This window comes from Pectinophora gossypiella, chromosome 1 (genome assembly GCF_024362695.1).
Source record: "Pectinophora gossypiella chromosome 1, ilPecGoss1.1, whole genome shotgun sequence".
Classification (NCBI taxonomy): domain Eukaryota; kingdom Metazoa; phylum Arthropoda; class Insecta; order Lepidoptera; family Gelechiidae; genus Pectinophora; species Pectinophora gossypiella.
In genome coordinates this window covers 9,632,271-9,656,824 of record NC_065404.1, presented here as the reverse complement: position 1 = coordinate 9,656,824, position 24,554 = coordinate 9,632,271, and the positions used below count along the sequence as shown (strand labels likewise).

The following is a 24,554-nucleotide window of genomic DNA, read 5'->3' as shown; positions in this document are numbered from 1 at the left end:
GCGCTACATTATATTCAGCTATTCTCTTTTTAATTTTTTTCTTACACAATAAGAAAAGCAAGTAAATCGAATCTATTTTGACCATAAAACAGACCAAAACAGACAGCTGCGTGGGCCGGACCTTCGTTCGTGTTTCGGAGTCAAGCGGAGTTGTTTGTTGTTGTTGTAAATGTTTTGAAAAAATGTATATTTAAAGAAAAACTATGTAAAAGTCTTATGATAATACTTTAATCTCTATTGTACGATAATCTTGCATGTAGAAAACCATTCTTTATTCTAGGTAACATTGTTCTAAATAATGTATAAAACTTTTTCATTAAGTTATCTAACAACCGGTCTTTGTAAGTAAAGTATTTCGCTTTTAGGCATTTGGTTTGATAATACACTTTTTAATTAAATAGAAGACACTAAAACGATACGAATATGTTTATTTATATGAGTAAAAAGGTAAGAAAACTAGAAAATAAAAGATAGTTTTGTTGTGGTTACTATGGTGACTTTGGTAAAAACATATTTCTTTTTTTATTTTAGATCGCTATTCCAAAGCAGGCCAATGTTACTTGTATAGCATGGAATCACTCTTCGGGATATATAGCAGTTGGTGGAGAGGAAGGAATGTTAAAAGTTTTAAAACTGGAGTCAGGTACTTAAGAGATCATTCACTGAACTATTATTTTCATACAAAGGAAAAAAATCATTTTGAAAGACTTATTTCTAATGTTAAAGGTGGAGGTGGAAATTTATCAATGAACCTTAGTTTGGAAGGACATACAGGAGAATTAAGAGTAGCTGTGTGGAATGAAGTGTTCCAAAAATTAACTACAAGTGATGAACATGGTGTCATCATAGTATGGATGCTATATAAGGTAATATCTCTACAATTTAAAATAATAATATAGGTATAATGATGAAAGAAAGATATAGGATTGACTACTGATATAATAACATAAATCCTTATATGTTGATGTTTCAGGGTTCCTGGTATGAGGAGATGATAAACAACAGGAATAAGTCAACAGTCACTGGTATGGCATGGGGCTCTGATGGACAGAAAATCTGCATTGCATATGAGGATGGTGAGCGACTGTTATAAATATACTGTGTTAAAAGCTACTAATACTATTTATATGTCTCACAGAAATACAATACTATTTTTTTAGAAATAAATGGAATTTTTAGAGTGTGTTAGAATTATTGTTTTTCAATTATATGAGTATCTAGCCAAAAGTAGCAGAAGCTGTGTGGTCACTCCCAACATGAGCTTATCAAATTGCTTACTGGGAGGTCCACAATTTTGTTATTGCAAAATACTGCTTTTTTGTGATGGAAACAAATCGGAAAAGCATAGGAGACATTTCTTCCAAGCAACCTTCTTTCTTGAAATATTTCAAAAGGTTTATATGTCCAGGGGCAGTAATAGTAGGCGGTGTGGATGGGTCCCGGGTGTGGGGCAAGGACATCAAAGGCCCAGGTCTGTCAGCTGTTCAGTGGTCTCCTGACAACTCATTGCTACTCTTTGCATTGTGCAATGGAGAACTTCATTTATATGATGATCAGGGTAATTTTATGGTGAGATTTGAATGTTTGTTTAATTTTTCTACTACTATTAGTTATAAGTACACATGTGGTCTTATTGGAATTAACCTTTCAACCATCGGAGTCATATGTATTATGATTATACTTTAAATACTATGAAGACAGATAACACTCTTATATAATATTATTTTATATTAATTCGCTCTTAATGTTTCCTTCACACTTGTCTGAATTATAGATGCCAGTCACAGTTCAAAGTCTAGCAGGATCAATGGATGTGGTGTCAATGGATTGGTATCCTGGAAGGGCACCAGTTAACAGACCTGTTTTGGCGATATGCTACAAAAGCGGCATAATTTTGCTCATGAAAAACTGCATTGAAGAAGGTACACATTATCTGTGCTGCAGTCTGGGTAGATAACTAGTGTTAATATAATGAAATATGTATTCTTCAATCTTCTAACTTGTGCTTCCTCAGATAGTGTAGTAGTGGAAACCAATATGTCAGCAATTGCTTGTCACTGGAACCACAATGGCTCGGTACTAGCCGCGGCAGGGACTACCACTGAACAAACCAACGTCGTACAGTTCTTCAGCGCATATGGAGAGGTTTGATCTAGCATGGCATTATTTTTGATGATTATTGTCTATTTAGTCGATTTATGACTATAATATAACGAAAAGAAGCACAACAATATTTGCACATCTTTATTCATTGACTGTAAAAATTTGTTGTGTTTAATTAAACCTCGTAAGGCCCATATTTCCAGACACAATAGTAAATCTTTAATGTCAGTATCTTTTGGTAAATAATATCTACTTATTGTATTGTGTAAGTCAAATTGTATCTGTGTGATGGATGGTACTGTAATATATAAATCAATCAGTGGCGACCATAGGGCGGTGCGAGGTGTGCCACCGCACCGGGTGCCGAAATAGAGGGGGCTCCAAAATCAACCAAGGTTGGCTCACCCTGGTTGCAAGCTAACATCATAGGGTTAGATTGTTCATACCGGGTGGCCGTAAACAACGTTTTTTATTTTAAAAGGCTGAGGGGTGCCACTTCGAGGTCTTGCATCACCTAAATATTTTGCTAGAGCCGCCACTGAAATAAATCCTCATGAAGAAAATTTACAAATGTTTTAGCATCTAAGGACCTTACGTGTGCCAGGAGGGTCGATGCGCGCGTTGTCATGGGAACGACGGTCGTTAAGGCTTGCTATTGCTATTGACTCCTTCATATACTTCGCGAATGTCAAGCCTGATCACAAATATGCCTTCTATGGAAACACACTCGCTTTCGTTTCCAGTACTGAGACGGTCACTTTTTGGGATACCGTTACTCATCAGGTGAGATGAATCATTCTATTTCATTTTATAAATATATTTTATTAGGTTTTTTATTTTATAGCACTCACCCGTGCTTAGGTATTAGGAAATTATTGACAAGTAAACACTACTAGTTAACACAGACTGTTGGTGGAAATAGCATTTTGTAATACTCAATCATTTTTCTGCCACCATGTACTCGTTTGTATGTCTACAGAAATTCATAATTACGATAACACGCCCGTATCTCTACCGGAATAGGCAGAGCAACAACTCTAGGACGTTCCTGTTATTTTGAACATAATATAAAAAATTGTGGGTTGTGGTAATAATGAATAAACTTGTTTCAGTCTTGGATAAACCACATTCCCGATGTGATTGACATGTGCGGAGTGGAAGAGTATTGTGTCATAGCCACACCGAGCATGCTTATAATATCCAACCAGCAGGGTATCCAGTGCGATGGTAAGTTCACAAACAACGATCGAAATTTTCATGTTAAGGACTCACTTTTTTTGTATAAATGTGAGGACTGTTAGTATGTATATACTATTACTCACGTCTATAATCTTTAATGAGATTGGCAGTTCTTCAAGTAGTCAGAAACATACGGGTACTACTTGTTTGTATTTAAAAATAAATATGATGAACTCTATAGTATATGGACAAGTTACCAATCCCTCCTACCGAATATCATTCAGGTACCAGTCGATTTCTACATGTAGAGATAAATACGCAGCATATAATATTCTAAGACTTTTATGCGTGAGAAAACACTGCATGTGGTCAAGGTGATATTCGTATGACATTAAAAAGAAACGCGTACAGTCAGCCGCGTTATTGGTCTATAATCAATGATAGTCCTTGTAGCGAATCTATAGCTGTGCATTCTCAGCATTGACCTTGGACTAGGTGTAGCTTTGATGTTTATTGGTCGATACTTTTTTTATGTTTTGAAGGATCGCTTCGATCGAACGTTCGAAGACAGAGCTCTAGGTAGAACGTGGATTTAAACACACATTATGAACGAACGACATCGACAGTATTTATGCGATTATGCGTTTCATTAATAGGTGGGGTAATAAAGTACAGTTAGTGCGAAAGTTCGCATGTCTTTTGCAAAGTAATGCACCTGATATCGTATTGCGATGTTTTCTTGCACCGTCACCTTTTACTAACCCATAAGAACCCCTTCGGCCGTGCCGTATCTATCATAAGTTCAATAGGGTAGTTTCCATCTAGTCAAATCACTTACTTTTTACTAAACCTCAAAACACGAAATTACTATGGGGTTTGTATGAAAAAGCAACATGTGACGTTACAGAAAAACGTAATAAAATATTGCACTTATTATTACATTTTTCTTTATTAAAATTCATAAATAAGTTAAATAGAAAAAAGAAAAGTTTAGCCTGAGTTTATGTATGTTTATTACCTTTAGATCTGTCTTTATTTAGTAATCAGAATTTCATAATTTATCTTTGACCTAGGAAACTACCCAATTGCGGGTCGGAGGCGCTATAGCCAATAATTAACTTAATCGGCCAACGAAATCTACTTCAGTCCTTTCATTCGTTATTCACTTCCATTCCTTAACTCTGTTGATAAGTTACGATCTTCTACGGCCTCGTCTGATATCTCGATGTTCTAGTATAAGCTCAGGACTATAAACCAATTAGGGTTAAACCAAGGAACTAAGTACCCACGCCTCACCGACTTTTCTGCTAGATCACCGTGATGTTGAGCCGCATCGTCGTCCATATTTGAAGTATGGGTGGATGTTCTAGTATTTCGTGATTATTACAGCTAAACCAATAACGATACCGGTGGCGTATGTAGCAATCAACAGCAAGGCCGTGGCAGTGGCTGCGTCGAAAGAATCCTTCATCATTTGGAAGTTTTCTACACCATCCAGGCCGCGTGAGTTTATTCGTTCTATATACCTACCGTTATAGCTGACTACATTTAATCTTCTTATAAGATATAGTGAAGACTTATAATGCCGGTTATACCTACGTTAGTTAACTAATTACCTATGTGTCGTCACAGTTATTAAAGGCCAAATGTCTTCATAACTGTACTTCTAAGTCGTTATTAGTCATCCAGACAGTCGGAAACCGCTTCGGTAATTTACACGTTTACCATAATAATCTAAACAGTAAATTCTATGTAGTTTCATTTTATTACCGAACTAGTCACTCGAAAAGTAATTTCCTTGTTTTCAACATTGCTTTTCTTAGGAAGCACGGAACTTGCCTACTATGCCGACGGGTCTCCGATAACTTCCGAAGGCGGTTTTCAAGATGACACAATATGTTGTATCACCTGTTCTGATAGCCACCTGCTTGTGGGCCGAGACTCGGGCACTATACTGCTGTTTTCCATGGTCAATTTCAAGAAAGTCACTTCTATCAATATGAACTCTAAACCGTATAGGTTGGGCCTGAACTCCAATTCTAGGTAAGAATAAACTTTGTACCATTACCATAATGCATATTTCGGATCAAATCAAATGTGAACTCATAAGCGTTTTACGCAACTATATGCAGTTAGGTAAACATCTCTAACCCAATGAAATTATACATACATTAATTATACTTGATGTTTGGTTGTATTTTTGACGTTCTAATCACTTACCATAGCTTTTCATACTTGCATCACGGATAGGAGATATCAGATACATTAAATTGATACCATCAAGTACGTCTTTCAGCAAGTTCTACGTAATCGACCAGCCGGGTAACTTGTACCTATTGGACACGGACATGGCTAACAACATCAGTATTGGCCAAGCCTTGCGGAAGGACGTGTGGAGCGCGTTGTGGGCCTCCGACAACCCGCAGATGTTGGCAGTCGCTGAAAAGGCTAGGCTTTATGTCATGAGGGACACGGAACCTGAAGAACCGCTCAATATGCAGGGATACTTGTGCAAGTTCAAGGTAAACAATTTTATCGAGTTTGCGCTTGGTTTTATAACAGAGTTACTTTGATCACCTTCCGAATTCCAACTTCAAAATTGTAACAGTAACAATAGGTACAGTGTATAAAAAAATAACTAAGTAAGCAACTCCAGTCTTGACTATGTTCCAAGTTACAGCTAGCACAACATTCGGTGTCAAATAAAATAGAACTCGCATTATTATTTATAACGAATGTGTCCTTAATTGTTATAAAACCTGTTAGACTGTTGTATTGTATAGTTTGTGTAAGTGACGTCATCTTACCTTTTCGTGTGGGATGTCGCCCTCAACATGTTAGAGTACCTACTGAGTTGCTAGAGCGCTCTGGCAATATGAGTTATATTTTGTATCCAGAATTACAAAATATAAAATTTTCTTGTAGGAATTAGAAATCACTACAGCGCTACTGGACAACGTAACCGATAAATGCACGCCTCAACACATCGTTCGGGTGGAGGTGAAGTCCCTGAGAGACACGAGGCAACTTATTGAGAAGGTCGGCCTGAAAGACGCTGAGAATTTCATCAAAGACAACCCACACCCGCAGCTGTGGTAAGTTACTTCGAACATAATCAATAGTTTTATGCCTACTATCTCTATGTATCTTGTGTTGAAATAAAACAGACCAGGCGTCTAATAGAATTTATGTATATACAAGTAGATTAACACTCTCTTCTTATACATAAAGACACTACTGTAATCTTCGATTAAAGAGGGCAGCCTCTGGGATAAGCATTATACTTAAGCATTAGTGGAAATGTATCTATTTCCAGTTTTCACCACGACCACGCATAAAAATGTTGTTTTATCGGAAGATACGTAAGTACATCAAGCATAAATTCCAGGTTACTGCTAGCTGAAGCAGCTTTGAAAAACTTCGAAGCGGAGAACGCGTTGGAGACAGCGGAGGCTGCGTTCGTAAGACGCAACGACTACGCGGGCATTCGATTCGTGAACCGCCTCAACGCCTTGCACTCCAATGCGTTGAAGAAAGCAGAGATCCTCGCTTACTTCAAAGACTTTGATGCTGCTGAGAAGATATACCATAATGAGGACAGACGGTTAGAATTATTCCTTCATCTTCATTTTCTTTGTGTCATTCGTTGTACTCACGTTGAAGCAAGAAGTCATTCAATTTGATTAAAAGGAATAATTTCGATGTCTGTCTGCCTTTATACGTTAAAATACTGGTGGCGTACTAGTCAATCCAAAAATAATACGATATTTTCTTCTTTGGTCTCAGATTCAGTTAATGGCCATATTAACTCCACATAGCGTTTACATACGTCCATAACCATTCGTTCAATGTTGGATGCCCTACAATATATATTTTTTTGTCTAGCGATTTGGCGATCGCTCTACGTAAACGTTTGGGGCACTGGTTCAGGATAGTAGAGCTTCTGAAGATGTCCCCGAGTACCACCGAGGCTCAAGTCAAGCAGGCGTACAGCAACATTGGGGATTATTACATCGATAGGCAGAACTGGTATATACATTTCCTAGTGTTTATGTTATATAATAAATAAATAAATATAATTTCCTCATACGTAATTTCGATACTCTCAAGAAGTGTTATCGGGATCATGCGGTATTGTTACCATGTAAGCGGCTACATACAAACTTGAACATTACAAAAAATTCCGCTTCCGAAACCACTTCTATACGAGTACATGTGCGTTCATATATTTAGTGAAAAGTTAGATTCGAACTTTACGCAAACTTAGATAAACGTCGAGCGTGCGACCACTGAGCCATTACGGATTCCACCAAAATTCAAAAAGAAATGTTTTCTAATCTTTGTTATTTATTTTTAGGACTAGTGCCCTTGAATATTACACAATGTCAAATAACACAGAGGGCTTAAAAAAATGTTACATGGCTTTAGAGGACAATGAATCGTTAGCCAAACTTATAATGGGATCTCCTAGAATATCTAAGGTGGGTTGTGAATTTACCATACCTAGTCTACAGAATTTATTTTTAACCGACTTCATTATGGTACAGCATTTTGAATATTTTTAGGAAGCATCTGGGCGGCAAAGCGTCGTAGACGATATAAGTGATGGGTTAACTCAAACCCCATCCATTCAAAGCATTTTGCAGTTAAAAGAGAGCGGGAGAATGCTACAAGCGGCTGCAATGGCGTTTCAAGTAAATATAAAAAAGTTATTCGAGTTATAACATGTTTTGTTATTTATAAATATGAGAACAAATACGAGAAATCTTTCGAAAGGCATGCGCCGCCTGGCCCAAAACGTCTTTTAATTAAAAACTTATGTTTCCTTTTAGCTAGCCAATTTGGAGGCGTCGAAGAAATCATCACCATTACGAATCAAGAAACTATACATTTTAGCTGGACACATTTACAGCCAAAGCACTGTCGGTACGTTATTTTTAATGAAACTGCAGTAGTTTTAGGCGGATGAGATGTTCGTTATGTAAAAATTGACGATTCAAAGTTATGTTACCTACCTACTGAATAAAGATATTTTTGAATTTGAATGCCAATCAATTAAAACTTACAACTTTAAACTATCGTTTTTAATACTTACCTACTATCGCAAATTGTTACCGATTTGGCAAAGGGCGTCTCATAAGCTTTAAACAACAACTGATTTTCATACAAGTGTTATCCGTGTCGACCGCTGCAGATACCATTGGATAGTAAACGTATTTTCCCACCAAAGCGGAGCGATGACGTGCATAGCGTGCGCGAAAGCGAGAAAGACCCTGTTCGGTGGCTCCCATCGGTAAAGCCGAGTTTCATCATGCAAATGGAATGATAATACAAAAATAGCAAGTTTTATGTTTGAACAGAAGGGTCATCAAGTCGCGAGGCGCTGCGCAGCTTCAAGCTGGCGGCGGCGCAGCACTGGCTGTGGCTGGCGGCGGCGCGCGCGCTGGCGCGGCCCCCGCGCGCCGACGCCGCGCTGCGCGCCGCCGCGCGCCTGCGCGCCGACGCCGACCTCCTGCACCCCGCGCAACACGTGCAGGTCACTAGCACAGTACCCACACACGAGTACTCAAACGAGATACTTCTTAAAAACCTCCAAACGAAAGTTTGTTTTGTTTGTATCGAAATAGTATAACGTCGTCGTATTCAATAAAATTCGAAAAGTAAAATGAGATTGAGTTTCGGTCAATCAACTTTTTCCTATTTCTACCTCACTATAATATCGTCTTACCTCACATCCAATCAATAGGGCAGCATGTTGCAGTATACCTACTTAGTTAGTTTACACGGGTAGTGCCGGCTCCAGACCCAAAGTGCAAAATATTTCCCACTGAATCCCAGTTCAAGAGCCCGCCTTCTCCCTTATCTTGGCACGCCTTCTCCCTTATCTTGGCACGCCTTCTCCCTTATCTTGGCACGCCTTCTCCCTTATCTTGGCACGCCTTCTACCTTATCTTGGCACGCGTACCTTTTGTGTGCCTTTGTTTCCCTAGGCACTACTGCTTGGTACCACCAGTTGAGTCATGGGAGATTTTTCTTTCCCGTGACACTATGGTGTTGATTGAGGATTTCGATAAATATTCCGGCACGGCTGCAGCGATGTCTGTAGCCTCGCCACTATTTATACATTATAAACATAAAATAGTTTGAGATATTGAATTGAATTGTTCTTTTCAGACATGGTGTACTATTGCGGCCATAGCCGTCCAAGCAAGAGCTTTCGACTTGTGTTCGAAAGCGTTTATTAAATTGGAGGCTCTAGATGTACGTTATTATTCTTCTATTGTAAATTAGTTTCTATTGTTTTTTCATAATTTAATAACACTGATTAAACATTTTCAGCAAAATGCTTTTGAAAATCTGGCCATAGAAATATTCTCAAGATGCAAACCAAAAGACTCCAAAGGCAACAAGATAGATTGCCCAAATTGTCATGTCAGCATTCCTGAGTGGTAAGTTACGGACACTTCAGTATTAAAATTACTATATTTCGATTTCTGACGTCATTATTCAATTTCTGACTTTTGGCCGGTTGCACTTTGGACGCGTTAACGAATTCGCCTCATGCGAACATAATATGAACGATCCCAACCTTTCAAGTACTTACTAACTTAATCTAGCCCAACATGGGGCCTTTGGTGGCTCAATCATAACTCTGACACCAGGGTTGATGAGGCTGGTATTCCACCTCACAACCCACACGATAAGAAGATGACAAGTACTATGGGAGCGCGCACACTGGGCGTGGTCTGGATATTCCATACAAAAATCTCGTTTTTACACAGATGCCGTGTTCTGTTACCCCGTGTGTGCGAGCCAGACAGACAGTCGTTGTTTAACCGCATCATACGCGTATACGCGGTGCAATGTATTGTTTTTAAAATCCGCTAGATGTCGCTGTACCGATTACTACATTTTCTGCATCGCGGTGTCAAGATTTACCGGCAATATTATGACCTTCCGTTTCCATTGTTTTTTTTGTACCATCTGTAAGAAATACACACTTCAAGTAAATTGCGGTTGTATTATTTTTGGGATCAGCTTGTTCATTGGTCCTTCGGAGTCGGAAGTATACGGCCCATAGGATTTTTTGACGGCTTGTGTCCACACGGCGGCGCCGACACAGTGACGGTTTGTTGCTGATGGTGTCTTCATCCCTGGCGGGAAGGAGTTGAGGAAGCAAACTACAGGAGGACCATCATCATCATCCGAGGATCACCAGTGCGCTGAAGTGGACATTGGATGCGGTATCAAAGTGACAACTTGTATTAGTGTGAGTGAGTGACATAAAACTGTGAGTACATTTTACCTTTTATAACGTAGTGAATCAATCAAGAAATAACTTAGTGCAATTTATCGTAAAATTTGGAACTTAGAAAAAATTCAGTTAACTTTGCATGGACTTAGAATAATTTACAAAAAAACGACGAGACGGGGAATCCATGCCCGATTTTACATAGACTGTGAACGTTCTTCAAACACTTAGAAAATTTCGATGATAAAATTTGTGGACTTGTAATATTTTTCGATACTGAAAGTTTACTTACTCTGGAACTTGTGTGCTGTGGTGTGAAACAAACGATTCTTATAGAAAACATATTTTTTAAACATAACTAAGATGGAGTCACGTATCTGTGTTCAAAGCGACCTATTTGACAGAATAAAAAAGGCTAGATCAAACTTTAAAAAATCACCGAAAGAGCGACTAATTTCACAGTCGTATCTTAAGACGAGATTAGAGACTTTGAACGAACTATGGAGCCAATTTACTTTAACACACACCCAACTTGTACAAGATTCGGATAGAGAGGAACTAAAGGCTTCCGAGTATATGACGTCTGATGCTTACCAAAACTGTGAGGAGTTATACACGGAGTACAAATATGAGCTGAGGGAAAGAATTGCTGTTCTTGAAGGAAAAGCGGATGGCTGTAAACAAAAACAGTCTGGTCAGAGTGTCACTGCGAAAGAACAGAGTTTGAAGTTGCCCAAAATATCCATACCTTCGTTCTCAGGAAAGTACGCCGAATGGACAAGTTTCAAAGACCTATTTGTATCTTTAGTAGACAATAACAAGGCACTAGAGGACGTACAAAAGTTACACTATTTAAAGAGCCTTCTAACTGGTGAAGCCGAACAACTTTTGCGTCATATACCAATTACAAATGAAAATTATGAACAGTGTTGGAAACAATTAAAAGAGAGATATGACAATAAACGTTACCTGTCTAACTGTATTTTGAAGTAGTTCATGAGTCAGAAAAACATTACAATAGAGTCTGCAGCCGCACTAAGGGAACTATTGGACAACACAAACGAATGTCTTCATGCGTTAAATAATCTAGGCATAGATGTAAGCACATGGGATGTAATCGTAATTTATATTCTTTGTTTAAAGTTGGATAATGAATCTAGGAAGCAATGGGAATTAAAAATCAATGAGTCTACTAATGACTTACCCACACTTAAGACATTCAAAACTTTTTTGAATGTAAGATCTCGCGCCCTAGAATTCATGGATCCAAAGATGTCAAGAAACACTGTACCTCAAAAACAAAATGTTACTCAAATGAATCCAAAAGTTCATCATGTCACCACTACATTAACTTGTATTTATTGTACTGAAAACCATCGTCTGTTCAATTGTAAAAAGTTTGCGAAAGACGATACTGATGTTCGACGTAATTTCGTGCAATCCAACAATCTATGTTTCAATTGTTTAACTCTTGGTCACTCTGCTTTTTCATGCCGTCAATCCACTAGGTGTCGTATATGCAAAAAGAAACATCACTCACTGCTGCACCCCAAAAACGAAGTTCACTCAACTGATTCTTCTGCGTCAGCTGAGAACGGTGTTGTAGTAGCAACATCGTCAGTGTCAGACACACCGCAAGAAGCTACAAACCAAGTCACAACTTGTTTTGCGACTACAAGCGAGCAAGTATTACTCGCTACAGCATTAGTTAATGCTAAAGACAAAACGAATGGTTTTGTTACTCTGAGATGCTTGGTCGATCAGGGATCTCAAGCATCACTCATCACGGAATCTGCCGTACAACTTCTCGGGCTAAAGAAAGTACAACACAAAAGTTGTATCATGGGATTGGGAAGTGAACAGGATCACTCTATTGCCTCCAAAGCGAGGGTTTCTCTTCAGATCCAGTCACTTCACGATAACTTTAGTTGTAGCATTCAAGCATTTGTGCTGCCCAAGCTCACCTCAGTTCTCCCTGAAAAAAGGGTCGTGATTGAGTTATGGTCCGAGTTTGCAGATATTACTTTGGCAGATCCGTCGTTTGGGAATCCAAATAAAATTGATTTGCTCCTCGGAGCAGACGTATACGGCCAGATTTTAATGGAAGGCATAATCAAGGGTCCACCCGGTGCACCAGTTGCCCAAAATACCAAACTGGGTTGGATTCTATCTGGACCTATACAAACATCCAAGTCGTCAGCCAGTACCATTAGGTGCAATCACGTTCACTACAGCAATGACAACGATTTCCTGAAGAAGTTTTGGGAGTTGGAGTCAGATCCAGTAGTTGCTGATGCTAAACCTGCATTCAGTGAAGAAGAAGAAAGATGTGAACAGATATTCACAGCAACTACCAAAAGAGACAGAGCTGGACGCTATATTGTTAGTTTACCATTCAAAACCGAAGATCCTCGTTGTAAAGATGGCGATACAAAGGCTATAGCCCAAAAAAGATTTCATCAGCTTGAGAAGAGACTCGCTAACGACAGTAATCTGAAACAACAGTACACGAATGTTATAAACGAATACCTCGAATTGGGACACATGGAGATCATACCCGAAAATCAGCGTAATAAACCAGAAGTTGTTTACTTACCTCACCATCCTGTAGTTCGGGAGGACAAAGATACCACCAAACTCCGTGTTGTCTTCGATGCTTCGTCGCGTGGGTCCAATGGCGTGTCGTTGAACGACGACTTATTGGTTGGTCCAACTCTTCAAAATGATCTACGTCATATCATCATGCGTTGGCGTGATTATCCTATCTGCTTAGTAGCAGATATTGTCAAGATGTATCGACAGATACTTGTAGATCACAAAGACGTCGACTTCCAACGTCTGCTGTGGCGTAAAAATCCCCATGAAGAAATGCAACATCTGAGATTATTGCGGGTTACCTTCGGTACAGCTTCGGCGCCATACTTGGCAGTTCGAAGTCTACATCAACTGGCATATGACGATGGTAAAGATTATCCGCTGGCTACTGAAAGAGTTCTAAAGGAATTCTACATGGATGATCTAATGACGGGTTGCAAATCTGTAGAAGAAGGAAGACAAATTTATACAGAACTGACAGAATTACTGAAGGGAGGAGGATTAGAACTTCAAAAATGGAGTAGTAATAATGAGGAATTATTAAAAGAAATAAACATGGAAGATCAAACAATCAAAGGGAAACTAAAACTAGATACGGTGATGAAAATACTGGGACTTACCTGGAACCGACGAACCGACGAGTTTGAGTACGCAGTGCAGCTTCCACCCCTGAAGACACCTGTAACTAAAAGAAGAGTGTTATCGGATATATCACGGTTGTTTGATCCTCTTGGATGGTTAGCGCCAGTAATAATCTCAGCCAAGATTTTCATACAGAAATTGTGGCTATCGGGAATTGAGTGGGATGATGAGCTTCCACCTCAATTACTGAAGGACTGGTTAACTTACCGAAATAACTTGAATCAACTTACCACCTTTAGACTTCCACGATGGATCCATACTAGCGACGATGATGTTGTTCGCGAACTGCACGGATTTAGCGACGCATCTAATGATGCCTATGCTGCGGTTGTCTTTTTACGAGTTGTAGATAATTATGGCCACGTACATGTCACACTGATCACTTCGAAAACCAAAGTGGCCCCAATTAAGCAAATATCGATTCCAAGATTGGAATTGTGTGGAGCAGTCCTGTTAACGCGATTGCTAATTGAAGTTGCCAAGGTAATGGGATTGGATAAATCACAAGCTCGCGCTTGGACGGACTCGTCTGTAGTTCTTGCCTGGCTGAACAGTCGACCCAACAGATGGAAGACTTATGTTGCAAACCGTGTGTCTGAAATTGTAACATCATTAGATCCTGGACAGTGGTCACATGTATCGACGAAAGATAATCCTGCAGATTGCGCGTCCCGTGGGTCAAAAGATCTTGAAGGTGAAACACTATGGAGAGAAGGTCCATCCTGGCTGAAAGAAAAGGAAATCAAGTATAAAAAGGGAGTTGTGAAAGAAACACAATTGGAAGCAAAGGAAAGTAAGGTTTGTTTAGTAAATACTTACACCAGTGAAGATAAAAATTCACTTGAAGAGCTCGTAGAAAGGTGCTCATCATTTAGAAAACTCATCCGTGTTGTGGCTCTCTGCAAAAGATTTGGAAAATTAATTAGAAAAGAAAAAGTTAGTCCTTGGGTAGAAAGTTTAGAAATTCAAGAAAGTTTAAAGATATGTATAAAGATAAATCAAGATAAATACTTCCACGAAGAGCTGCAAAACCTGAAAGAAAAAAGAAACATTAGTAAAAAAAGTATACTTACCTCGTTGAATCCTTTCGTTGACGAAGACGGAATCTTGAGAGTCGGCGGCAGGCTGATGCATGCTCAAATCAGTGAAGAGATGAAGCATCCCGTAGTTATCCCGAAGAAATCTCATTTCACTGATTTGCTTGTCGCTAATGCTCATGAAAGGACTTTGCATGGCGGTCCCCAGTTGATGCTTAACTATTTACGTACCAAGTTTTGGATAGTTGGAGCGAAACAGTTGGTCAAAACTTATGTTAAGAAATGCATCCACTGTATTCGTTATTCTGCTCGCGTTAAGCATCAGCTCATGGGACAACTGCCATCATCAAGGGTTACTGTTTGTCGACCTTTCTTCAAGAGTGGGGTTGACTATGCAGGACCCATCCAGATTAGAACTTCCAAAGGACGAGGTAACCGCTCTTATAAAGGATATATATGCCTCTTCATATGTATGACCACGCGTGCCATTCACCTGGAGCTTGTAAGCGACCTAACAGTGCAAGGCTTCATGGCCGCCTTTAGACGTTTTGTTGCTCGTCGTGGTCACTGTGCAGAGCTATGGAGCGACAATGGCACAAACTTTGTGGGTTCTGCACGCGAATTAAAATCGCTGTTCAATGAGGAGAAGTCGAGTTTGGCCACGGAGATTGCCTCAATACTTGCCAACAACAACACCAACTGGCATTTCATTCCGCCCCGCGCTCCAAACTTTGGAGGATTATGGGAGGCCGGCGTGAAATCCACCAAATATCACCTCAAGCGTGTAATCGGCAATTCCACCTTGACCTTCGAAGAACTGACAACCATTTTGTCTCAAATTGAGGCTTGCCTTAACTCGAGACCGATATCAAAAATTAGTGAAACGCCAGGTGATCCGGCTCCACTCACACCAGGCCATTTTCTAGTTGGAGAACCTCTGGTGTTGGCGCCAGATGTTAGCTATCAGGACTCTAATATTAGTAGTCTCCGAAGGTGGCAACTTACCCAGAGAATGACACAGGACTTTTGGCGACGCTGGTCGCGTGAATACTTAACCCAATTTCACCATCGCTACAAATGGAATCATAAAAGCCCTGATGAACCACAAATAGGAGATGTAGTGTTAGTCATGGAAGATGATTTGCCGCCTTCTAAGTGGTACACATATAGGATTATTTGCAAAAAATAGCGATCGGCACATTGTTAATACCAGGAACAAAAATAAACTTGCTTTACAAGTCAGTCGATTACATAAGATTACTAAATCTTTTAAGGGGCAATGTATACGTTTTTACAATAAGATTCCCATTGACATTCAGAATTTGCCTTTCAACTGTTTTAAGACAGTAGTTAAACAAAAACTTTACAAAAAAGGTTATTATAAAGTTAGTGATTATTTAGAAGATATGAATGCATGGGATTAACTGTCTGAGAACTGATATTAGGCAGCTAAATTACTCAATTGTATACCAATATTTTATGTTTTATGTTTATTTTTATTTTTTTAAAGAACGTCTAGGGCCCTGTGCCGAGGTTTTTCTTGCAGCTTCTTTTCCCCGGCTATACAGGTTGTGAGAAGCTGCAGTAGTTTTAGGCGGATGAGACGTTCGTTATGTAAAATTGACGATTCAAAGTGTAACTATGTTACCTACTGAATAAAGATATTTTTGAATTTTTGAATTTTTTTTTGAATTTGGTTGTACGGAATAATAATTGAGAAACATGCTGGATTGGACGGAATTACGCGAGTAGTTTCTCTGAGAAGCAAGGGGCACCTTTTTAAACGACCCGTTTCAAAACTGTGCTTTTTGCCTGTCACTTGATAGTTAAGTTTTTATTTTTTATCTTTATCTAGTTACCTAAGTGTTGGATGCAACTAAATGTTTTAACATTGTTTTATATTATTGGAATTGTTTTATGTTTGTTTTTAGAATTAGTGAAAAATTCACTATTTTTCGTTCTGTTTCATTTAGTAATAACATTGTCCACATTGTTAGTAAAGTCTATATTGTTCTTTATATTATTTATGAAGGTCATTATCTTTCTCACCAAGTAATTAGTGACTCTTGTTGTGTTTTCATGTTTTAAAGTTTTATCATGGTGGGCGGAATTAAGGAAAATTTATGATTTGTCCTTGGTGGGCGGAATGTTTAACCGCATCATACGCGTATACGCGGTGCAATGTATTGTTTTTAAAATCCGCTAGATGTCGCTGTACCGATTACTACATTTTCTGCATCGCGGTGTCAAGATTTACCGGCAATATTATGACCTTCCGTTTCCATTGTTTTTTTTGTACCGGACCGCTCTGTCTTGCCGAGTGCTCGGAGGTAGTTCTCACGTCTACCCACACTGCAGCCATCGACGTTGAGGCAGGGGGGGGTATTTTATTAAAATACCCTCCTGATACCGCGGCTCCAAACGGTATCACCGTTATCACCCTATCCACCCCCGGCCTCCCACCAGCGGGTCTCACCGGGGAGGGTGTGATAACGCGTGCTCTGCCAGGCGGACCGCCAAACCTCGCACGCAAGCAGCCCAAACGGGGTGAGCATGGCTCCCCCAACGGCCGGAGTGTCAAAGCGCAGGTCGCGCGTGTTTGTGCGCACCTGCGCCACGACTGCAATCACCGCCGCCACTGCAATCGCAGCCATGACGCCAACATCAGCACCGCCATTCAGTGGCACTATCCATCGGCCGCCCGCTTTCCCGCTGCCCCTGCCCCAACTTCCGGGAACAGAGGCCGCGGCAAAGAGGACCTCCACGCCGCCGGAACGACCCTCACCGCAACCCCGCGCGAGGACTACCCCGCCGACTGCACTCTCCATGCCCCTGCTGGACATGGAGACAACGCCGCCGCGATCATACGCGGCGGTGTTGAACACCAATCCGGCTTCGCCGCCGCACGCGCCGCCGCGCCAGTCCCTCCGGACGACGCCCACGCCATCGCCGCCGTCAAAGAAGACCACCCAGCAGCCGCCGCTCGCCCCAGCGAGCAGGAAAATCCCGCCCATAGTGGTGGACCAGCTGCCGAACTGGCCGCACCACTTCCGCCAACTGCGGGAGACGCTGGGCCACGCCCCGAACGCGCGCCCCTACGGGAAGGGCGTACGCTTCCTGGCGAGGACCGAGGAAGAGTTCCGGCTCTACCAGCGGTACCTCACCACCCTGGAGAGAGCCACGGGACTCTCCTGGTTCGCGTACGCCCCACCGGCGGAGCGCTCGCTGAAACTGGCCATTCGAGGCCTCCCGTTCGATACCGACATCGCCGAGTTGGAGGAGGAGCTGCGGGCCCGCGGCTTTGAACCCAACTACATCCGCCCCATCCAGGCTAGAGAGGGAAGATCGGGCTGCATTTACTTCGTGGAGATCCGTAGGACTCTGGGCTTCCAGCAGGTCTACGAGATCTCCGACCTTCTCTGTATGCCCGGCGTCAAAGTCGAGGCGTGGAGAGGGCGAAGAGGTGCAGCCCAATGCCACCGCTGCCAGCAATTTAGGCACAGCAGCCATAATTGCCATCGTCCTGCTGCCTGTGTCCGCTGTGGCGGGAGCCACGCGGCCAAAGACTGTCTGCGCCCCCGGGAGGTCCCGGCAACCTGCGCAAACTGCGGGGGGACGCACCCGGCAAACAGCCCTTCGTGTCCAGTCAAACTGCGCGAGCTGCGCAACACAAGGGCGGGCACTGCGCCCCTGACTAGGACATCGAGAAGAACCGCACCAGCATCCTCCACCGTGGTGGTGGATCCCTCTAGCGAGCCGACCGCACAGAACTCGCTCATGGCCGCAGCGAACGGCCCAGATGGGCCCAAGCCGCAGAGGCCGAAGCGGGTCCGCAAGAGGACGAAGCCCGCCCGCACTGACACCACCACCGCCGAGCCCACCGCCGTGGACACCGCCGTGGAACCCATCCTCCTGCAACCCTCGACATCGAAGTTAGCAGCCGCCGCCCCTCCAAAGGGGAAGAAGGCGAGGCCCCGAACGGAGGCAACCGCAGATTCCGCCAACGAGAAGTTGGAAGTGTTGGAGCAGTCTATCCAGCTGCTCCACGACATCCTGGCGGCCATTCGCACAAGGACTGACCCAGTGCCCATCATCGTGGGAGGCCTGGCATCCCTGCTAGGCCAACTCACCGGTGGGCACTGACTACCAACACCGGACTGGACCGGGGCTGCCCACATCCACTACTCCTCGTCGAGTAGTCAGGATCGTGGCCACCCCCCTGGGGGATGAGTTGACGCTTCCAGTGGCAGTGGAAGCAGTCCTCTCCCCCCCTCCAGCCGACCCGACACCAGCTGCCCCGGCGACGGAGCAGCTCCCCGGATATGACACCACCGCCAGCTGACGGGCGCTCACTGGGCCTCCCCCAACGGGGAACCACCCGGTGGGCTCGACCTCGCTGGCGGCACCACGGACGTTCCAACATCGGGCTCACGGAGGGGCGTTCTCGCCCGCCGTGTCCCAAACCCCGCGCCACGCCCGTCTTTGCGGGCGGCGACTGAAGCCACATCAAGGGGGCTCAGCCCCGAGGATGTCTCCCCGCCGCGGGCTTCGCCCGCGACGAGAAGAAACCCGACGATTTTTTGTACCATCTGTAAGAAATACACACTTCAAGTAAATTGCGGTTGTATTATTTTTGGGATCAGCTTGTTCAGTCGTCGAGCTTAGACCTTATATAGACTAAAGTGAGCCGAAACGGGGGTGGATAATCCAGGCCGCTCTTTTTGTTCGATCTATGGTCGTAAAGCGCGTCGAAAGTGCGATCGGCCCCATGGAGATTAATTCATCATGGCGTGTAACTGACCAGGTCGGCGTCGTGCGGCGCGTGCGCGTCGCAGTTCCCCGGCTGCGCGGTGTCGGCGCGCGCGCTGCTGGCGCCGCTCGCCGTCTGGAGCTGCCCCGCCTGCGGCGCGCGCGCGCACCACCACGAGCTCGTGTTGCGGCACTCCTGTCCTATGTGTCATGCGCAGCTCTCCTAACACCTAAATAATTATACTCTTATACTGGTGCCGATTCTGGCCAATATCAACTTAATTTCACAGATCTAAAACTAGCTTTGTCCCTATCTTTCACTTATCATAGCTGAAGGACAGCACTAGAGCTGTCAAACTGAAATAAGATTGTATTGTGCTGAATCGACACCACTACCCATGATCTCACATATGTTGTCTATCATATAGTTGCTAAAAAATAATAATATTCCAACAATTCCGTCCAAGACACACCTACCTTGTAAGGGTTAAGAAAATAAAAGTAGTGAAGAAAATAATTCAGTTTCATTTCTAAATACAGACAACTCACAATCTATTATCTCTATAGAGAATGCAGAGAAGATGATGGATATGATGATCTGCATGACAATAAGTTATCAGAGCATATAGTTCCATCATGCTGTATGATGGAACTATGTAACACTGATGTAACACCTTTAAAACAAACTCCAAAAAATATATAATCTAAACCTTTAATTTTGAACCAGTTTCTTAAAACGTTTGAGTCTGATGTTATTACAGAAGTTAATTCATCTGACTAGAGAATTTTCTATAAGTAGGCAATGAGTAAACAATCATATAAATGGTTTTAAAAATGTGCTGAACATATATGTACTGTAAATGCAATAATAATGTGACATGATGATTATTAACACAAATAGGGTGTTTGTACTGCCTTAATGTCATTAACTTAAAAGAGGATAACAATTCCTACATTACTTTATCAACATTAAAAAACCAACACAAAATTACAGTTCAGCACAGTCATGCATATTAATTGATGCAATGACTCCAATGTTATCCATAAACCGCAGTCCCTCAAATGTATTCTAATATATATTTTAAATTAACTTATTATTGCGCAAAATTATTAGTAGGCATATCAATTTTCGAAAACTGCAGAGTATTGTCAATTATTTGGAACAACTCCGGAGGTTGCGGTATTCTTCCTGTTTCCAACTTGGACCAAAGTGGAATGTTGTTGAGGGATATCTCAAATGCACCAGATGAGACCAGTTGTCCTTCTATCATGTTAGCCATGAAGAACATCATCATGCAGGCATATAGTTTGTTCTCCAGGCACCAGCTCCACCATGCTGGTTGTGGTTTGTTGAGCCAAGCAAATATATTGACCCCACTCAGGATGCACATAATTAAAATCATCTTGCTGAAACCCTGCAAACACAAATTCAATTAGACCTACAAGTTTCAGCTATACTATAAGTACAAACAGTTATTCAATCTACAATGAGACTTACAATCATCCGCGACAAGTACATGTTGACGCCTGGTGGATCATAGTTTGCTCCAATAACAGATATTTCTGGGTACTTTTGCTGAATGATGCCAGCATAATCCTCAAACACTTTTCTGTACCCACAGGAGTAGCTGAAAATTGAAGGTGAAATCACTTGATTATTAAGTTGGTTGTATGACATTGGTTGCATTCTAATTAGTTGAAATACAATAGTAAGAAAAATCGTGTGACTTGTGTTTGTGTGTTTCTTTCATGTAAACATACCAGTAATAAATGTTCATAATATGGCCCATCCCTTGTCCAATTTTGGAAATACTCGATGCGTCTGCATCATTCTCATTTGCTCGTACATAATTGTCGGCAGATAAAATGATACACGTAATTATAAAAACTACTAAACTGATAGATATACAGAAATTACTTGTCAAAGACATTTTCGAAACACACTTGTCGATCTTCTGAATAAATTTTACTTTCTTCAAAAGTTAAATACAACTAACTACTTAAACTACAAATATCTTCGTAGTTTCTTATAGATAAGACAAGACAACCGATTAACCGACAACAAATTGATAAGAACGTGATGACTTCGAGAACGAAAACGAAATTGCTGATCGTTCGCCGAGGCCGATTGAAGCAGGGCTGCCAGATGAAAAAAAGGCATGATCGTACGTCAACTACAAAAAAATCGTATTCCAAGGAAATTTTGAAATGAAAAGATAGTACAACTTAAAAGTTCAAAGTTTTTATGAAAAATGAGAATAATTCGTTAAGAATCAGAAAAATAATGCAATAAAACTATTTATTAGACTTATACTAATTTTCTGAGGTTAATTTTCTTTATTTTTTTATTCGGAAAACTGCGCTATTCGTCACCTATCGCCTGCATCACTTGCATGTCCTCGGGTTTGATTATTCTTGGAACCAGTATCATGAGTGGCAGTAACGTCGGTACTTTTTACTGTAATTACTGGAAACAGCATTGGTAGGTTCAAGACAGTCCAGTTCCGATAGAATGGCGTCATCTAAATCATAATCTTTTTTAATTGCTTCTGCACTTGTGATTAAAACATGCCTGCAACGTTGAAAAAAATCAAAGCTGCCGGAGTAACACATTTGTTTTATTACGAAATGTTGCCAGGTACTGAAAAATCGTACGTTTTCCGTACGATCGTAGTCTTGCGATCGTACATGAGTAGAAATGCCAAAAAATCGTACGAGTACGATTTAAATCGTACATCTGGCAGCCCTGGATTGAAGGCTAAGTGAAACGTTCATAATATTACTAATGTAGTACTTTCTACGTTAACATCAACATAATATACTACAAAACAATTATTTGTAAGGTTTGTTAGCTTATAACTAAAAATCTAATATAAAAATAGTACGACAGATTCATATCTAAAATAATCGATAAAGTTAGTTATAATTAAATACTTCCACTTTTGACTGCAAATTGTATATTTTGAACTTACCCACAGTCACATTTCACTCACTTTTGCGTAGCATCTCTACTTGGTCTGTACAAGGACAAGGTCTTTGGTCTGTGCTCACTTGGTGCTCACTTTCCCTTTGCAAATCAAGGAGTCTGAGGAAAAATAAAACGTCGGTTATCGTCAAAGTTATCGTTTTTACTCTTGGAGAGTACCTATTTATGAATAATCAAAGACCACTTGGTCCTTGGCAAGTCCTTGAGAATTATTCTCAAGTATTATTATAATACTCTCGTAGTTCAATTCAAATACGAGATTTGTGGTCTCGAACCTAACTCGAACTTATTGAAAAAATAAGTTACTTCCGCTTTGGAACGTGATAGGAACCAATAGGAACACTGTTACTTATCCTTTTAAGTTGCTTTTCTTTTAAGTCAAAGACCAGGTCTTGGTCCTTGTTTTAAGCAAAAATCTACCGAAATTTTGTGGACAACTCTTTTGACGTTGACGTTCAGCCTAAAGGTCTTTGCAACCAGGCCATAAATTAAAAAAAAAGAGTTGACAGACGTTCGTCAAGATCACTGTCGTTGTCTCAGTGCGTGATTTGTTGTTTTGATCGTTTTGATTGTTCTCGTTTGGTATTTTTTAGCTTTTCGTGGTCTTGTCGCTTCCTTTTTATATTTGTAAATATGCCACACAGCCATTGTCACGACGGACATCACGATCATGACCACGATCACGAAAGTGCAGAATTGGGCATACAATATAACTTGTTCGAAAAAATTGATAAAGAGAACTTACAGTGTCTTAATGAAACTGTTGATGGATCGGGAAAAACTGTGTTCAAACCCTGGGACAAGAGATTAGACCGGACCCAGGTAAGCTTAATTACGTACAGTTATAAATGTTAGACTCTTTCGGTAAAGTTTCATACTTGTAACCTGACATATCAGTTTTACTATGTTTATTTGTGATATTTATTTTAGTTCGTCGAGAGCGATGCTGATGAAGAACTACTTTTCAATATACCTTTTACGGGTAATATTAAACTAAAAGGTATCAAGATATCATCGGAAGATACTGACTGTCATCCTGCTAAATTAAGATTGTAAGTATAGAATACTTCTGACATGGCTAGCACATGCTTTTATTTTAAAGTGTGAGGAATGTTGTGCCAGACCCTAAACTCTAAGTATCTGCAGTATATATAATATTAAATTAAAGAACAATAATCAGTTTAATTAAAACTATCATTAGAAAATATAAAAATAAATTTAACACTGAATAAAAGTTCTATTGTGTTCTGTTTTGGTAGAATGAATCCCAGTTTATTGATAATAAAGACAACAATTGTTTGTAGGTACCTTACTTTCTTGCTCTTATGTTTTTGAACAATGGTTTCAGATATAAGAACAAACCTAATATGACTTTTGATGATATTGCCATGGAACCCGATCAAGTATTTGAACTACAAAAGGATAGTCAAGGATATCTAGAATATGCTCCCAAGTAAGTGTCACTCATTTCAAATTGCTTTTAGTATACTTACTCAATAAATTTGAATGAATATTGTGCATATGATGCATGTGGATGAGATTTTGTTGTGAATTAATGTTTAATTTTTGTATATTATTTTTATTAATTATAATATACAAAAAAAATAATTATACTAGTATATTTAAGTAGGTATATGTATGTAAGAATTTTTAAATTCATTATTAAATGCTATTTTTTTTTTCAGGGTAGTTACATTTTCGTCGGTTTCACATTTAACAATGCACTTTCCATGTAATTTTGGTGCTGATAACACAAAAATATACTACATTGGTTTAAAAGGAGAATGGACTCCTGCACACAGACACGGTGTGACCATTTGTACATATGAAGCAAGACCAAACCTTGATGATCATAAACTGAAGCATTTAGACTCTGTAACTAAACATATAGACTAAAAAATTGCTACAAGTTATCATATCAATTAAACTTTTGTATAAAAATCTTAATTTATTATCAAATAAAGAAAATTTATTCAGATTTGTCTTTGTATTTATCTTTCTTCCTTAAAAT

At 40.6% G+C, this 24,554-nt stretch overlaps 3 protein-coding genes across 4 annotated transcripts; 2 read left to right on the top strand and 1 right to left on the bottom strand.

Annotated features, from left to right (window-relative positions):
- Position 1: 1 nt before the first annotated feature.
- On the top strand, positions 2 to 20,068 carry LOC126368007 (WD repeat-containing protein 35). Of its 2 annotated transcripts, XM_050011858.1 has the most exons (23): positions 2 to 280; positions 366 to 447; positions 532 to 643; positions 727 to 866; positions 974 to 1,076; positions 1,409 to 1,569; positions 1,775 to 1,922; positions 2,015 to 2,145; positions 2,683 to 2,886; positions 3,216 to 3,330; positions 4,672 to 4,785; positions 5,106 to 5,325; positions 5,579 to 5,804; positions 6,208 to 6,377; positions 6,671 to 6,886; positions 7,168 to 7,311; positions 7,640 to 7,763; positions 7,848 to 7,976; positions 8,115 to 8,208; positions 8,643 to 8,818; positions 9,457 to 9,543; positions 9,622 to 9,731; positions 19,613 to 20,068. In XM_050011858.1, the coding sequence occupies exons 2-23, from the start codon at positions 424 to 426 to the stop codon at positions 19,782 to 19,784; spliced, it is 3,120 nt and encodes a 1,039-aa protein (XP_049867815.1). In that variant the 5' UTR covers positions 2 to 280; positions 366 to 423; the 3' UTR covers positions 19,785 to 20,068. The 2 variants fall into 2 exon arrangements, with proteins under 2 accessions (XP_049867815.1, XP_049867805.1); XM_050011848.1 differs by having other exon boundaries at positions 2 to 447.
- A 185-nt stretch (positions 20,069 to 20,253) lies between these two features.
- LOC126368041 (thioredoxin reductase-like selenoprotein T homolog CG3887) lies at positions 20,254 to 21,688 on the bottom strand. The gene is made up of 3 exons (XM_050011903.1): positions 21,319 to 21,688; positions 21,056 to 21,185; positions 20,254 to 20,972 (listed from the first exon to the last, which is right to left on the bottom strand). Exons 1-3 carry the CDS (start codon positions 21,486 to 21,488, stop codon positions 20,652 to 20,654), a joined length of 621 nt encoding a protein of 206 aa, XP_049867860.1. The 5' UTR covers positions 21,489 to 21,688; the 3' UTR covers positions 20,254 to 20,651.
- A 1,346-nt stretch (positions 21,689 to 23,034) lies between these two features.
- LOC126367334 (PITH domain-containing protein CG6153) lies at positions 23,035 to 24,521 on the top strand. The gene is made up of 4 exons (XM_050010825.1): positions 23,035 to 23,365; positions 23,474 to 23,595; positions 23,892 to 23,996; positions 24,229 to 24,521. Exons 1-4 carry the CDS (start codon positions 23,177 to 23,179, stop codon positions 24,437 to 24,439), a joined length of 627 nt encoding a protein of 208 aa, XP_049866782.1. The 5' UTR covers positions 23,035 to 23,176; the 3' UTR covers positions 24,440 to 24,521.
- The last annotated feature ends 33 nt before the right edge of the window (positions 24,522 to 24,554 follow it).